Source organism: Pocillopora damicornis, chromosome 1 (genome assembly GCF_964200805.1).
Source record: "Pocillopora damicornis chromosome 1, jaPocDami1.2, whole genome shotgun sequence".
Lineage (NCBI taxonomy): Eukaryota > Metazoa > Cnidaria > Anthozoa > Scleractinia > Pocilloporidae > Pocillopora > Pocillopora damicornis.
The window spans coordinates 32,895,399-32,913,524 of record NC_142670.1 but is presented as its reverse complement, the minus strand read 5'-3'; the positions used below and the strand labels follow the sequence as shown (position 1 = coordinate 32,913,524).

At 37.3% G+C, this 18,126-nt stretch overlaps 1 protein-coding gene across 1 annotated transcript; it reads left to right on the top strand.

The window, feature by feature from the left end:
* Window positions 1-1,346: 1,346 nt before the first annotated feature.
* Window positions 1,347-6,664, top strand: LOC149053395 (pancreatic secretory granule membrane major glycoprotein GP2-like). The gene is made up of 3 exons (XM_089190271.1): window positions 1,347-1,737; window positions 4,997-5,161; window positions 5,724-6,664. The coding sequence occupies exons 1-3, from the start codon at window positions 1,494-1,496 to the stop codon at window positions 6,092-6,094; spliced, it is 780 nt and encodes a 259-aa protein (XP_089046397.1). The 5' UTR covers window positions 1,347-1,493; the 3' UTR covers window positions 6,095-6,664.
* Window positions 6,665-18,126: the final 11,462 nt, after the last annotated feature.

The following is an 18,126-nucleotide window of genomic DNA, read 5'->3' as shown; positions in this document are numbered from 1 at the left end:
CTTTTGTTGACTAGAAATGGGAAATTGTATACATTTCCTGCTGGGGCGTATGTCAATTTCATTGTGCTGACCCACGAGGGTTGTAAAAACTGACATTTATTTATAAATGAACTTGTCAAGTTCGCCAGTCCAAACCGTATCAGTAACCACAGCAACAACTAGGTACCTTAAAACGAATCGGAGAGTGCTCTATTCCTCTGGTAAGACACGCTGCATGGGTGTCCGTGCCAAAATCGACAGAGTATTAAAACTTAAAAGCTCTCTAGGGATAATAAAAACAATTGGATAAATTCTTTGTTTTTAAAATATTATAACAATTAGCTAATTTTTGGCAGGAATATTTTATTTCTTCGCATTAAATTCTCGTTCTAAATATAGAAGTTACCTAAAAATTTTCAAGCAGATAAGTCGTATCCTTTTTTCCTTGTGGCAAAAATGTACACTTAGAAAAAAATTCTTGAAAGCCACCATAATGATATGTATTTTTCCAACGTTTAATCCACTTTACGGAATTGTGATATAAACTAATTGCGTAACAAAGATTATTTCCTGCACTTAGCTGTTTGTATAAGCAATAGACCGCACTTTATATCGGTTTACCAGCGTAAAAATTCCATGCAGGATGTTGGGAGAACACGAAAAAATTATGTTAATCACGAGCCGGGGGCGAGTGAATTAAAAGCTTTCCTCATATTCTTCCAACATCTCAAATGTGTTATTACGCTCGTTATCCGAAGGGGAGTGCAGTCTCTTGCTTTTATGAAATAAACTTAAAACCAAACCCAGTATGTTCAAATTTTTCACGGGTTTAGCGATGCAGTAAACGATCAGTTTTTGACCTATCAGAGAGCTTGTAGGATCTAAGTTATTTTGTAATAATATCATGATTTAACGATGAAATAGTATTTCAATTTTGCTTGCACAAGATGTTATGGCAAACGTATCACTACCCCTTGGAAATCTGGGGTGGTCGATATAATCCAAGAGTGCCTCGGGTGGTTCGATCGAGTCCCTAAACTGAAATGAAAAACGTTTAAGCAAGCGCGCTTTCTAATAAAGAACTTATTTGGACATAGTGGATGTTATAATGACTTAAACTGAGATTGATCCAAAGGCTCGAAACAAACAATAATGACCCCATAAAACATACGAAATTAACTTTTCCGAAAACCAAACTGTCCGCCTCATCGGACATTTATGCACACCCATCTTCAGTGAATCCTGGATTGTATCACGTGATTCCAAACTAAATAAAATTTGACCCTCATATTAAAAGGAAAAAAAAAACATAACAAAAAGTCATGCCTTTGAAAGGGGTCTTGACCTAGGCTAGATCTCGTTAGTGGAGTGAGATTCTCTAAATCGCTCCATGTCGGCATTGATTTTCTCGGTAAATATTTCCTCATTCCCTTAAGCAGCTTTAAAGCACAGTAAGTGGCCAAAATCTCCGATAAAAACGAAGTAAATCCGACATTTATGGCACAGAAAAGGATATGGCGTCCAAAGAGAAACAGACAATCGTTGTCGATCGTGTTCACTCAAAACGTGAAGGTCCTGGGAAACAGCCATCAGAAACCAGAGGCAGACATGTGTCGACAGCTATCAATTGTCTCGCAAGGTGCCGTCGAAAAAGTTTGATAACCATTGTTGCTATCATAGTGTCCATTGCCGTACTTATCGCAGTGGTGTTTGTAGGAAAACATCTTACGCAAAGCCATGACCACAACGAGTTAAGAGGTAATAATTGATTCATCTTGTGCCCTAGCGATTTCGTTCGAAAGTTATTCTTGATGAACCAGATGCACAAGTACAAAATAGTTAGAAAGTGGTCGAGACTTCACAGCGCCGTTTTCTTTTCCATTTCTGAAGAAGTTAGAGTTTAACAATTAATTTTCTGCAGAAACCCAAAACTACTTATGTAGCCCTAGTATTTATCGATCGACATTTGGTATCAGTTATTTCAATGAAACTAGAGAAGGGAAGTGCAGACTGCAGAGACGGAAAACAGAATACTTGGTAAAGAACACTGACTGGGTTATACGAGACATGGACAGCATTCGCGAAAGTTTGATGAGTTTAGTCTCGTAGACTAGCATTTCCTTTTCCTCGAAAATTATTGAAATGAGACATCTGCTTTGCATTTCACTTCTTTTTCCTTTTTATTTTTCTTTTTTTCTTTTTCTTTCTTTTTTACTTGGTGTGTTTTTTTGTCTTGTTGTATTTTTTCTCGGTACAATTCTTCTAGATTTTCCTGCTGAAATATTCGGCTTAAAGTCGGTCTTTCAAGTCACTCAAGTCTTTGTTTTCTTACCAAAACAGCTTTTAAGATCCCCTCGAACAATGGATAAGATCATTAACGATATACTCACAAACTTTATTGTCCAACCTTAATTAAATCGATGTTTGATATGCCAAGCGTTTAACTGCGGAGCCAATGACTAAAATGGATAGCGTGACTGGTGCTAGAGATCTACAACGTTATTCTTTGATTCAGGATTTCTGGTAAATGTTTGCCGTTATAGGCAATTTTTAAAAATCAATGATGGAAGAAAGATGGTTGGATTTAAAGCCATTGAGGTTTTATAGATTAGTGACCACTCTTCTAAACGGATAATCTCTGGCGTTTGTCACCCTGCAGATACAATCCATTTAGAAACGCTGGCAGCCATCCATAGTTCGAATTCCTTGACACTTTCTCAAAAACCCTTGAACCATCACCTGGGCAAGTTTCGGCCTCGGTAATCTCCGAAAAAATAAACCTTATCTAGAACTTGGGACAACCAAGGATTCACAAAACTGGCGATTGTACGAATATGCCACCCAAATTCGACTGCACTCAATGTCTAAATCTTGAAAACCCAGAATCAGAGAGTTAATGAGCACATAACTAGATCAGAAAAATATTATCTGGCTTAATCCGTCTTACGGCACGACAATTAAAAGAAATGTCACGAACTCATAGGATTACATTTGCAATAGATAATCATTTTAACAAATCGCCCCAACTCCAAAAGATTTTCAGCAGGAATAACCTGAAAAGTAAGCTCCGGCTATACACCAAACTGGAGATCACAGTCCAAAAAAATTTAAAGAAAAAAAAAAACCGAAATGTCGTGAATGGATCCAACGAAACTTAATCAGCAGTTCCAAAATAGAGTGATTACTTGATTAAGGTCCTGTTTCCTCTTGATGTTGAGTGTGTGATAAATAACGTCATCTACGAAACCGCTGTTATAATGTCACGTATCAGTATAATATGCTAACGCTATCTGATCGGTCGAGGTTTGCGTCATATCTCGCTGTAATCACCTCGTACGAGGTGATTATAGTAGGGATGCTAAATTGCAAAGTGTCTGCCTCGCGTTTTGTTAATGTTTCTGCGGAAGTGGTGAACGTGTTAGAAGAAAATACAATTGCGAAGAACACAAAATTTGCTATTGAGTTTGACGGAACACTTTTTAAAAGAGAGAAGCTTACAATGATACGCATAATCACCACAATTATAGCAATAATAGCCTTATTTACAGAATTTACAACAGAATTCGAAAGCTTCTGCGCAATTATATCACAATAATGATTCGCCTCAAGCTCAGTGAACATTATTATACAATCTTATTCATTTCGCCGTCGGTCAATAATTTTCAAGTAGAGGAAAAGGTAGTAAACCCACGAAGAACTGATTCTTTTGGTGACCAGTTTCAAACAAACCCATTGTTTGGCCATTGTTTTTATGCTGTTCGGTTCTGTATTATGTTTCGTGTTCTTTTATTTTGTATTATTTTGAATTTGTTTGATCTGTTTTGTTTAAGTTCCGTTGCGTTTTTTTTTTTTTTTTTTTTTTTTTTTTTTTTAATTTCTTTATTTTTCGCCCAAAGGTCGATACAATACAGTTCCCCCCTGGAACAGTAAAAGAGTTATGGTTTTCACTCAGAGTTTTTATTTTCACAGCTAACACACAGCAGCAGGTTGAGACTAAAAACATGTAAAATAAAAGTTAAGTGAACTAGGATAAATAAATTACGAACAAAAATAAATACAAAACGAAACGAAAAATTAAAGAAAACTTTTAGAAAGAGAACTGCGCCAAACGCGACTTTACGTAAATTGAATAAGGGGAGTAAGTTTCTACAGAAACGGTGGTGCTGCGTCGGTGGGGAGTGTTGATAACGTAAATAGGCCACCGTAAAGATTTCAAAGCTTACATTTCGAGCGTTAGCCCCTCGCCAGGGGGTTAACGAAGGGTTAACGTTAACGTTCGAAAAGTCAGCTTTTGAACTCATTACGGTGGCCAGTTTAGGTAAACTGGCTTAGAAAAATGATGCATAAAAATGCATAAAAATAGAAGAGGATTGTGTAACTACGTGGGGTATGAAGAACAAAAATGTACAAATAAGACAAATAAGGTGTAACTAAAGAAGGGAAATGATGACAAACTTAATGAAAAACACTAAAAGGAGGTGTGGGGAAAAAAAAGGAAATAAATAAATAAATAAATCCAAAATTTCATAAAAAATAATTAGCAAGCAATTTGGATCTTACATCCGCCATAAGGCTCTTTAATAATCTTATGAATCTTCAAACCCCCCCCCCCCCCCCCCCGCCACCCACCCCTCTTCACTAAAAGTTTATCAGCTCTCAGACAATTTACTGTAGTCACTCCCCCCCTCCTTTAAACTCTGTTGATAATGGCTGGCACCCCTCCATTCCCTCATGTTATCCTCTCCCCCCCCCCAGAATCTTCCTCCCGCCTGCCCTTCCAAGTGGTGAACAATGATTGGTCCCTAATTCTTTGGAAAATCTAGCATAGTTCAGCGAAAAGGCTTATGACTGTGCTCACATAGATGTTTTGTGTGACGATACAGCTGTATGATCGTATGATTGAAACTATGGGTGTACGGATTCATGTAAGGTTTATCATGACCAAGGCGATAATTCGAAAGACGTCTTACTTTTTCTCGTTGTCTTCAATATTTCTGTTTTCTCTTTCATGGTACAGAAGAAGTCAGGAACGATAGTCAAGATCCAAACAAGGAAGTGGACTGCATTAACACTAATGGCTCTTACAATCGTACCTGTAAGGGTGACTATGTTAGACCCTTTCAGCCATGCAGGGACATGAATGCGAGCTTAGCCAGAACTAATACCTCCCGAAACTGTACAGGTAAGGAAAGATACCTGGGAGACGGTCATGAAAGGAAACTTCAATCATTTTAACTTATATGTAGAATGACATTGCCCGCCAACGGATTCCCTGCTACTCCATTGACAGAGCATTCAGCCGCAATTACTAGAATCTTAACGGCAACTCGAGTTACTATATTCTATGCTCGTTGCAAATCACACTTTGTTTTTCTTTACTGAGTACGTTTTCTTCACAATACTGACGTACGATTGCAATTATTTTGATGCCGTTAGAATACCAAACTATCATCTAAATACCTTCCGCACCACTACTTGTAGTCCGCAACACTTTTCTTGCACTCCTGAATATGTTAAGAATAGTTATCATTAGTTTGCTCAAATATCATCCGAAAACGAAATGTATTGAACTAAAAATTGTGAAATAGTTTTACAGTTTGTTTTTACATAATACGGGCGTGATATTTTCCAAGGAACTCATGGAGCCTTAGCAATCACTGCTTTCTCCAAAGAACTCAAACAACTAAGGTATAATTATGAGAGTTATAAAATAATCTTTTTGCAATTATCATTTAATCTTGTAGTCGACCCATGTGTTAATTACAAAGTCCTGAGTAATGCCGACAGAAGGAGCTCTTACGTCACAGTCTTCAATGAAATGTCATGTGACAGTGGATTCTGGGGATGGTATCGTTTCGTGGGAGCAGCAGGAACAAGAATGCCAGACAAATGCATTCGTCGGCATAGATGTAATACAGTTCTTTCAGGCTGGTTGAATGACGACCATCCTTCAGTGGAAGACGGTGAAATTTCCAGAAGGGTCTGCTTTTCCCAGCTGCCCTATGGCTGTTGCAGATTCATATTGGACATCTCCGTGATCAACTGTGGGTCTTATTACATTTACCGTTTTGTTACACCACCGAAATGTCCAGGGCGCTACTGTAGTACAGACTAAATGTAAAGAAAAAAAACTTCTACCGGTACATTTTAACGCTTGTGAAGATCTGCTGCATTGTTTTATTATATAAACTGCGGTGTTTTACAAAGACTTCCAGCCTTGAGGAAAACCGTGATTGCGTACGTGTAAAATTACATTTTTGTGTGAGTTTATTTGATATCGCCAATCTGCTGCTGACACTCACTCACCTTTCATGACAGTGAAGTTCAAACCTTTTTAAAAACAGAAGAAACCAAAACAAGCTTTCTTCTTTGTTTAACAGTCTCATTATCTGCACACTTAAAGACATTTTTTCACGATTTTATTCATATTTTTTTAACTGTTCATGAATAAAGTCGACTTTCATTGTCAGTAAAAGCCTATGTTGTTTATATAATAAACAAAATAATACCTAGCTGCCAAAAAAAATTTTCACTAGTGTTTAACTCGACAACAGAAACTCCAGTTGTTTTATTTAGAAGTGTAAAATCTTCTATAATTATTTTTCTCCTTATCCATTTTATGAAAACATTGTTATCGTTTCATTTCTCTCTTATTAAAGCTAATAAATTTTTCTTTGATGATGAATTCTCTGTGAGTATATTTTCATAAAGCTCCCCGGCATTGGCAACCCAAGGGGCCAGGAAAGAGCTGTTACTTTCGTCTTCATGAAATTTCCATTACTAGTCTTGTTTTTGCTTTGTTGTCGTCATTATTGTTGTTGTTGTAAGTGTTTTTTTTTTTAATTATTATTTTTAGCTTTTTGGTTATTAAAGGACCTGAGTAAACCACCATCTAGGTCTTTAACTGTCTTTGATTCATCTAAAATCATCAGTGGTTTATTCAGGTTGGTTATTTCAGTGATTTCTCGAAATTTCCTTGTAAGAAATTTATTTGAAACTGGTACCGTCCATGGCATCTTGCGTGGGGCTCTTATAATGTACAATACTTCTTCGGTGTACCAGTGTGCAACTCCCGCTACTGTAGCATGGAAGCTGACTCTTGCTCTGAAGCAAAGCGCCAATGTAATTTTATTGTAAGAACTAGAATTAAGAAATGTAAAATGGTTTCCGTGTTTACATAGCCTGATGTAAACACGCGGGAGGTTGGGAGAACACGAGATAAGCGTAGGAAACCACGACGCGAAGCCATTTTACATTTCTTTTATAAAATAACTAATGAAAGAGGAACGAAAACCGTGTTTACATACGCTCATGTAAAATTGTTTTATGGCCAATCGCGTACTATTATTATTACTATGGAGCGCACGTACTATTTGAATTATTTTATAAAGATATATCGTCAGTGGAAAGGAAAATTACTGAACTGGTAACTTCAACATTCATCTCACATGAACTAGTGACAATATCGTCACTTAATGATGTTGAAGTAAATTCGCCAGTAAATGTCCTCATTCGAAGGACCTTGTAAGTTTAAATTTCTTTCGAAATGAACTAATTACCTTAATCTGCAACAGATAAACTCTTAATGCTAAGAGAGAATTACTACCATCTTTGCTTTAATTAAGCGAAATTAGAAAAAAGCTTAAAGCAAACTTTTCAAGGAATCTTACATATGAACAAAAAATTGATTGAACGATTTTTTTTTCTTCTCGCGGGGAAAAGACCTTTCATCCGCTTCCCTTTTGACATTTAATAGGCTGTGTCCGTGTTCTTGCGGTTCTGGCACCGAAATTACGGCGTAAGGACGAGGCTAAATGCGAAGGCGCTCTCATCGGTATAAAGAGCAAAGTGTTTTGAGCGAATTTCAAAAGTGGGAGGGTAAAAAAAAAATTTGGCGAGAGAGGCATTGAGTGAAGTGGTGGCGGTCAAAGAAAAAAACTGCAGAACTGTTTGATTTATGCAAGAAAGCTGTAGCTATGAAGCAGATCAAAATTGCCTCTCCTGCCAAAGACCGCAAAAAAACTGTTGGAGGAGAAATTACGAACAAGTCAGGGCAAGTTTCCATTAACAAAAATTTTAATGCGTGGACGTATTACTTTTCTAACATTCCAGAGGTCTCGTGGCTCACTTGTTTTGATGTCACTTTTTAACCGTAGTTTTACTTCTTGCTGAATCGTAGCGAGGGGTTCTCTGTAATTTTCGAAATGGAAATATGGAAAATCTATAGATCTGTAATTTACACCAATAGAATTGCAGAAAACTTAAGGCCGCCAACGGCATGGATGAATCGGTCGGTTCACTACCAGCGTGATTACATACATACACTTGAGAATAATAACAACTTGGGAAAGAACGAAAGGAAAAAATTCCTAGTGTACTTTGCAAAGTATTCTGTTAAGAGTTTAAGATGAATAATTCCAATGCGTGACATGGCATTTTACTTGAACTAGGAATGTCACGTATTCCTCCTCAGCAGGGAAAAATAGAAGCTAATCTCATGCCATTGCCCTTATTTACAACAAAAATATTCAAAGATGGAATGAAATCAGGGAAAAAATGTTCACTGAGTTAGGTTTCAAATGTTATTTTTAGTTAATATTATATGCTAAGTTGTGTTTGCAATTTACACTAGAGACGAACTGACCGATTTATCTTTCTGGCCGGCGGAGTTTACCGCATGGATTCTACATATTCTATGGATGACGATCTAAGCTGATGTTTGGGAATCGTCCGTGTACGTACGGTAAACAAAATGGAGTGCTTATGGAAACATCTAAGCTTTTTAAAAGATGAATTTAGGCTAGGCCATCAAACTATGTGCGCGGTGACAAACTCCCTGCACACTATTAGGATATGAATGTCGAATATGACATTTTCGAGTAATGATTAAACTAAATTAAAAACAGACACATTAAAGAATTCTCTCTTGCGCAACATTAAAGAATCAAAGTGTTCCAGAACCTTGTTTTTCACAGGAAGTCGTAGAAAGTTGTAGAAAGTCGATGAAAAGAAAGAATAATTTAACTTTTCTCATTCCCTATCCATGATTTCAGCATATGTATTCTCCGCTGGTATGCAGTTTTTTTACAACTTTATAGCTTGCTATTCGTTTGTTTTTGTGACACGCCGCTAAGCGTATCTCTAAGGATTTTGTGATTGAGTAGATTGTAGTATTTAAGGCGTTACAGAGTATTATCACGTCCTTTTACTCTCGCTTTCCACTGACTATCCTTCATTCATTCCTGGTGTAATACTACATTGATATGACTACGCCACAAGATGGTTACACGTCGTTTGTCTCCAAAGCCCTTTTTTCCGGTCTAAATCCCACGTCTTCTGCCGCTGAAGCCTATTTATTCGGTCTAAATTCATCCTTCTCGCAGCCTGAAACCCCGAATTCTCAGTTAATTAACCAAGTGCTCTCTCTTTTCAAGGGGTGCATCACTTCCCAACTAGAGGAAAAAGACAAACAGTTGGAAGAAACCGTCAAAATCGGAAAAAAAAGCTTCTGCGATTAAGTTTAAGAGAAATGCGAAGCAGTTCGAGTTGAATTTGCACTCGAATAGCATTTTGACCCAAATTGAAGACAGCGTCGAGAACTCATCCGAGGTTCTCAAGTTAGTCGCCGAAGGAGAGCAGCTAATCAAGGAGCGTCAGAAGCTGATCAAGATTGCCAGTAGAAATAAGGAGGGTTGGCTTGTAGTTTGAGAGTAAGAGTCCCATGATCTCGCGTCTGATTCAGAGGATGAAAAAAAGTTTCGCAATGCAAAGAGTGCTATGGAGAGGAAAAGAAAAGAAGTCAAAGGCATCGGTGGTAATGCGCTCAAACAATTAAAGTCCAGTAGTAATTCTCAGCTTTTTCGTGGTAAGATCCCCTACCGTTTCATTTTGTGAAGTCTCGCGTTGGTTGGATATGCCTGAGCAACCAGCCATCTAGCTGTTGTGGTTATGTCTTTCTAGTATTAAAGGGGAAAATAACTTGCGTTTGTTTGAGCGTAGTGAGTTAGAACGTAATAAAAGTTTTTCTGTGTCGAGCAGCAATACTTGACATACGTTTACTATGCTGCATTGCAAACTTAAAATTAGAGAAATAAAAATAAAGGCCTTTAATTTATTGAATTAAATCTAATAAGTTGTACTTTTCTTATTGCTCAGATAAAGTCGATTCAGAATTGATTCCTTAGTAGCTTCATGTTTGTTTGTCTGTCTGTCTATCTGCTGTCAAAACTTTTTTTCTACTGGTTTGGCTAAGTAAAGTACACTTTCTAATTTCACCATTAGTGGAATGGAGTGGAATTCAAGCTTCCTAATACTCCTGGCCTCTTTGTATTTTATAGACTTCGCTATTGGTAAAGATCCATGCAAGACAAAAGTAAGCGTACTTGGTATGGCTCTCAAAGGATACGTCTTTAAAAGGTCCTAGTAGCAGATCCTCATGTGTGCGACATCACCTGCGAGAGGGAGACTATATGTCAAAGCTACAGGGATGTAATTGGGGAAAAGTCCTGTGAATTGAACACCCGAACTAAGGAAGCAAGGCCCGAGAGTTTCCCGCCAGATGATTTACGCTTTAACATGGGAAGCGTTTGTGGTAGAAGTATGTATGTGGTCTAGTTTATTTTACATACAAATCTTTCTCAGCGTGTATTTTAGTAAAGAACCCGCCACTATCCGAGAGCAAGTGTCTGATTGCTTTGTTATTAAATAGGTCCAGTGTCTTAAAACAAAATTCGCCCTCTATACTACATCAATATCAGCTAAACTTCACAGCTCTTTGTTAATATTATTATTATTCCATGTTCATCTTGCTCGAACAAATGTACTTTAAACTCTAACATGTTTTGCAACTTCTATTACTCTTAAACTGTTAATGAAGTCATGTCTATATCGTAGCCCCCTTAGCATCTATTCCTGAATTACCGGCGTTATCGTGCTAAGAGATAAAATTAGGTGAAGGTAAAGACAGCACGAGTAAAAGTACTGGGTGGATCCAGATAACGTCGAGAGATGAAAGTTGGTTTACTGCGACGTGACGATTTTGGGAGGTAGGTCAGTAAAACAAGAACAGAATTACTTTACACAGTGTCTGGTCTACATTTCCCCTTGACTTATGTGAAATGTTTTCGCCTTGTCTCAGTGATTTCTTCGATTAATTTCCAAATAGGCATCGACGAATACAAAGGCAGCAATAACGTTTGTGACGAAAATGCAAAGTGTTCTAATACTAAACGACTGGGAATATATGAAAGTCGTCTATTTGAACTATGCATAAAGATGTGAATATGAAAAAAAAATTCAGGCTTGTACGGGATTTGAACGCATGAACTCTGCAATAAAGGTGCAGCGCTCTACAAACTGAGCTAACAAGCCACCTGGGAGCTAGTCATTATGTTGATTCAAATAAATCCGTGAAGTGGTGAATAAACGATTGTGGATATATAAAAGTCATATATTTGAACTGCGGATAAAGACATGAATATAATAGCGATCTTCGCAGTAATGAACACTGCCTAAGCAGTGGTGAAAAAAAGGTATGAAAAAAAGTTTAGGCCTGTACGGGATTTCGGACCAACATAATGACCAGCTCCCAGTTGGCTTGTAAGCTCGGTTTGTAGAGCGCTGCACCGGTATCGTAAAGATTATAGGTTCAAATCCCGTACAGGTGTTTTGTGATGACTTACTCCCCTAGTGATGGTATCGTTTTGTGGGAGCTGCAGGAACAAGCCAGTTGTTTCAGAGCCGTCACCTTGATAAACTGAAATATTCGTGGTAAAATATACGTTTCAAAACATGGTATTTCTGACGAATGAGTCTGCGAATAAGGCAGAGATAAATATTTTGTCGGCACGAGATACGACAAGGCCTGGGCCTTAGGCCCGAGCATCATGGGTAATGATGCAGTGGTATATAAGTGAACTATAGCACGTGGTGTCCATCTAGGCCTCAGAACCAACCGTTCACCTCTGGCTGATAAAAAATATATTTTAGTTTGAAAATATATTTTCTTTAGCTGTGAAGCATCGTAGGATGGGCTGCCAACTGCTCTGAGTTTGGGCCATGGTTCCTACCCAGATTTCCTGTCATGTTTTTCCCCCAAAGGGGTTTTATCTGGGAGGTTTTTTCTGGCCTCTGTATAACCGTAGTTATGTCCTTGTAAGCGGTTGCCAATCTCTGTTAATCCAGACTTGGTGAAGTTTGCATGTTAGTAATGTATACCTTTTTTTTTTGACTGTATATCAGGATTGTATATGGTATATCAGTTGCGAATATATGTTTATATGCGTTCCCCGGGCTATATATGCATCTGGTTGGTTCTCGGCAGGCTTCCCTAAATAAACTTATTTGGTGTACACTACTGTGTTATTTGTTGTGTAGTGGAGACAAAATATCTAATTCGCGACACCCCAAAAAATGATTTTTTCTTTTCTACAAGTAATAATTATTAAAGTAACTACACGACTTAGAGTCCGCCCATTTTAAAGTGACAAACATGGTGAAGTGCAAATATATATATATAGTTTCTCCGATATTGACGAATGTGAAAGTAATGGACACGTGGATGCTACCTGCACGAACACCGACGGATCCTATGTTTGTGAATGCCACCCTGGATTTAATGGAAATGGTCAAAACTGCAAAGGTAAATTTAATCTTTTTTGCTAAAATATCTAGAAAATTCCTGCTTGAATCTGACCTGAAGCTGCTAAGGAGGTTACTATCGGCTATATTATTAGTTTTTCATATGTAAACTATACTGGTTGTGCCCTCAGTCTGCCTAGTGCTGTTCTTTAATGTGCTGTCAGAGAAAGAAGGAGCTCAAATTCGGATCTTGCTGAATTCAGTTGGATCTCCAATACCACTGTTTTACTCTCTTCGAGTGATGATATCCTTCACATTTACTACTCGACCCCTTAATTAATCATAATCATTTTTCTTGTTAAGTGTAAGTCTCACCCCTGATTAGCAAGCTGCCAGAATTTTAAGACGTTAAAAAAAAATCTTGTACCATTGATTTTAATAACCTCAGTCCTCTTGCAATTTTCATCTCACTTTGTAGCCGATCTTTGTTATCATCGTAAAAACCTGAGTGAAGCCAATCGAAATAGATCTCACGTAACATCTCACGGTTCAATGTTGTGTGACGATCAACCCCCTGAGGGATGGTATCGTTTCGCTGGAGCTGCAGGAACAAAAATGCCAACAACACGTGTGCAAGAAAAGGGATGTGGTATCCCATAGTGGAAGACGGTAACGTTTGCAGGAAGGTCTGCTTTAGTAATAGATGAAACGATTGCAAAACCTCAACAGATATGTTTGTAAAAAATTGTGGATCCTACTTTATATACAAACTTCATCGCCCACCTAGTTGTAACTCACGCTTCTGTGGTACAAAGTGAACGTGAAGCAAAGTACAGTATACTTTGCGAATTAAGAGGATTCATAAATTGCTCCGTAGGTGCATGTGTATAAGGTTTTTAACATATGACGTAGTTGACCTTTCATTTCTATCTTAAATAATGTCAGCAGGTACAGGTTGAATTTGCAGCAATTTAAATTTATGTAATCACAGGATGTATAAATCGATTCGTAAGTACATGTACATCAGGGATTCAACTTACAAATCGATACTTCAAGACTTTCTTTGACTTTGCATCTGACTGGCTCAGCATCAAATGACAAATATATTGTCTGAAAAGATTGTTAAGTAAAGAACAGAGGAAGGAAAAACAGCCACGGGTTACTTTTGACACTCCACTGAAAACTGTTCCACAGATTGAGTTAATCTTGGTCAATTTGCCCTGTAACAATTTATCCGATATTTCACTTTACCGTAAGATTACAGAATAATCTTATGACAAACAAGCAATTTTTTTGGTTAAAAAAATGGTTAAAAACTCGAGACTTTTGCATGGGCTGTACTCAAGTATTAACTCATCTGATGGAAAATGTATGTTTTTGGTAAACTTACACCACTTTTGGCGATTAGAGCAAAAAAAAAACCTCAAATATTGGCCAAATTTTCTTTTTAATTTGAAAGGTTAGCTCATTATGACCTTCAATCGTCAAATTTTGAGGTTTTTCAAATCGAAACATGCAAAATTTTTCACTATGTCGCAAAACAACTTTGTTTTTCGTGATTTTCTTATTCTTTCGTCTTTCCCCTCCCCTTTTTTTTCAACTTCTTGGACAGTAGAGTTCGATGAAAAAGCCTAGAGAAATAAACGGTGTATTTTAAATCTCGAGCGCTACTCAGGAACAAGGAATTATTTACTAATAACATTTTTTTTGAATGACTGTTGTGACAGAACCCATAGCTGCAAACCGACAAATATTGACTGAGGAGTCTTTTCTAAAAGCAGTTTAAATTCCTCTCTATAAATTCTTTGGTAATCGTTCATTATTTTCACCTGATAAAAAAATGATGATATTATTAATAATGAACTCTCTACATCAATATTTTAACTGAGCAATGTTTTGAAAATAGGACAAACTCTGTATTAGTCGTGTAAGTCTCGGCCTCGGCCTCTGCATTTCGTAAACAAGCTGTAAAGTAATTAATAGTACCTTATTATGGAGGGTTGTATGTGCTGTTTCACGCAAAATAGAATCCTATATTCTGTAATATGTCAGCATACTATGCTGAACTATTTACGAGCATCTGCTTTGAGCAGAAGTTCGACATGTCTTAGCTTAACAGCCTATGAGAAATGGTAATCGATTCTTAGGACGTTGCTGAGGGCGAGGGGCTGTAAAGGAAATTGCGTGCACGAGAGAATATCCTTTCTTGCTTCGTGTTAATTTTGCCATTATATTTTCAGGGTGAGATGGGTTCCTGCTATCATTGTTATGAAAAAAAGAGGGGTTGTCTTTGTTTTTAAGAATCATTGCCGGAGATAACCGAAAGATTATTGGTGTATGTTATGACATTTAAAATGTATTCCAAGCCACCACGATAGGAAATCAAGTACAATTCAATTATTTCGAGAACTACGCAAAAAAGCGGAGGTGTCTTCCAATAATACGACCGAAGTTATCTACTGCAGCAACAAACACAATAATTATAAATTAAATGTTATCAATAAAAATGTTGATAACACCATGCTTTTTTAATTAAATAGTTTTAAACTCCTCCTTCTTCGCTCTTGGATGAAATCGAAAAAACAACCATTTCTTTTTTTTTCTTTTCAAACTTTTGTAACAAGGAATTTATCGAAAGATGTGCATTTAAAAAACGAGCGGATTCAGAACACGAGCTTTATATAACTTTTTTAAAACAATCTGTCCACAAACGACGTTAATTTATTATAAAAATTATCTGTATTACTCATCTAATTTCACTCTTGCAATGAAGCATTGTAGATGTGAATATGGCAAAAATATTTGTGAAAACAGGATTTTGCCTTCACAAATAAACGGACGGACGGGGACAACTCTTAAAAACTCCTTCTGGGTAAAGGCTTTCCTTGGGGGCACTTGCTGGCTGCGGGAAGGAACCGGAATCTATTACGGCTGCTGACTATACTATCGAGAAAATGACTAACAACAACAGGGTTGGCTCCAACGTAGATTTATTCTGCAAGCTCTACTACAATTTTGACCAGAAAGGACCTGGCCAGGGCTGGTTCGACCCTGCTCTTCTTTTCTCTTCTCTTTTCTCCTCTTTTTTTCTTAATCTTTACAAAACAGTCCTATTTAAGCCTAACGTACATGGATAACGTAATGCCATGAATAATCTAAAGAATCATGTAATCCACTACACTATTGGCTAAGCAGGAATTTCGCCTTTTACAACATTAATTACTTTTAAACAGTTCCGGTGGATAACAATTACACAAAAGGACATGACAGGTGGCTGTTACAGTTTAACTCTAATAACAACTGTTTACGGGTGACTGAAGGAGAACCGGTAGCGTTTACGCTTTGCTGAACTAAGCTTTCTACGTTGAATATCATATTTTTTAAGCGCAAGCATGAAAGAACTCGATAACTAATCGTTACATATTCTTTAGGAATGAAGAAGTTCAAATAGCATTTTATTTTATCGACTCTCTACAACTTTCTACGACTTCCTTTGCAGCGCAAAGTTTTGAATCACTTTTCTTTTTTTTTTTTTTTTTAATTTTGCGCGAGAGAGAATTCATCAATATGTCAGATTATAATCTGACTTAACCTGTTCACTCCAAAGATCTCATAAGCAGTTCTCCTTACTTTCTTACAACTCTCATGATGTTGGTTCTGAGAATTTTGTACTGAGTCAACTAATAATCCTCAAGCTGATATTTTTCTTTCTTCTCATTACTTGGTTTATATTGATTTGATACCGTTCATGTAAGTTTGGCCAGAAGGAATCATAGGGTTCGTTTTGGATGAATGATTCGAGACAAATTTCCTCGCAATTTCTGATAACTGAGTTCAGTCAAAAAATATTTTTTTGGAAGTAAATGTTCCGATTACACTTTTTTTCTGCTATGGAAATTATTAAACACCAGTTTCAAGTTTTCCTCTCTGTGTATGAGTTAAGGAATAAATTGGATTGAATGAAGTCGTGTCATACAATGGATGTATTCTTTTGCTAAAGGGTCCTCATCATAATGCTCATTTACTTTACTTTTTAGGGTTCTGAAAAAGGAGTGAGAAATTTGGAAAATTGATACGATGCTGTGGAATATTCAGGTTGTTTCCTGGCCAGTATGTTAGTATCTCGGCACAACGTATTCCTCTTGGTTGCGTTTTGGACCCACAAGTGTCTGACCAGTTTTAAGCGAGCCAAACTTATATATGGTTTCTGCGAGATGACTTGCTTCAATTTGCCTCTTTGGGTACATCACCTCATAGATGGAGGCAACTAACTTCAAATCATCGGCGTCAAAACTAACAGCCCGTGGCATGGCGAAACATTAATCGCCGATTTATTCAACCGGTTTATTCCACGTAGCGGTGCGTTTGTTGTAATGTTAAAAAAGTCATAGACCTTCCGGCAGTCGGAAGAGGAAATATCTTTATCATCTGTGGAAATATTTTCTTCATTTGAACAAAATTCAAGAAAATCTCCTTGAGATTCTTTTTTCAAGGAGATTTTCATGTCCTTTTGAAATCTAGCCGATGAGAATTCTTTTAGGATTTGAAGTTCGACTGGTCTCTTGTTTGTTCTTTCACTGCCCATAGAGTTCATTAAATCGTTCAAAGTCAAAACACAAAAAGCTGTTACCGGTCCGTAGTCGAGAATAACCACTTCCAAATGGTTGCGTAAGTGCATATTTAGGGAAATGGCATCTTTTCTATACAGCGTCTCCTCCGAATTGTAAAATTTAAGAATCAACCCGTCGGCAATGTGAATTAATGTCTGTTTTCGTAATTGCAGATAGGCAAAATTATTGAGGTGCTAACTCGAATGTCTGCCATCACCGGAAATGTTCCTCTTGTACGATACTGCACATTGAACAAAATTTGTTAAATGTATACTGATTAAAAACTCTCTTTTGTGTCCAAAAAGAGACCACCTAAAGGATACTGAGAGATTTGCGTTATTTAAGTTCAACTTGTGTTTATTAAAGATTCATGAAATGGTTTGCGTTTTATCCATAAGCGATGTAAAACTCTGGAAGCATCTGCTTGGCATTCTGCACTTCAACATTTCTGTACCCAAGGGGATGGTGGGGATTTCTTGCTTCATAAGCCTCCTGATCTCTTTGGATTCTATGGACCTCGTTACTGGTAGTAGGCGTATTTGACATGAGTCTCAAGGGCTACCTGTTCAAAAAGGATACAGTAACAGCACTTTATCTGCGAGATGTCGGAGCTTCAACTAAGTGATTGTGGAAAAGTCCTGATTAAAACATTCCGGAAAGAAAGAAGCAAGGCCCGAGAATTTCCGGCTAGATTATTTACTTTTTTACATTGTTTGCGTCAGAAGTACATAATTAGTCTAGTTCATTCTATATTCATTTTTCTCAGTGATTTCTTGATTAAAAAACCCTCCACATTCAAAGAGTGAATGGTGTTTGATTGCTTTGTGGACAAATAGAGCCAGATTCCATATTTATTCAATATTGGTCATACTCACAGCTCCTATTATTTCCCTGATTTCATCTTTCCCAGACGGATATATCTTTAAATCTATGTTTCTTTTTTGCAGGTTTACAGCCA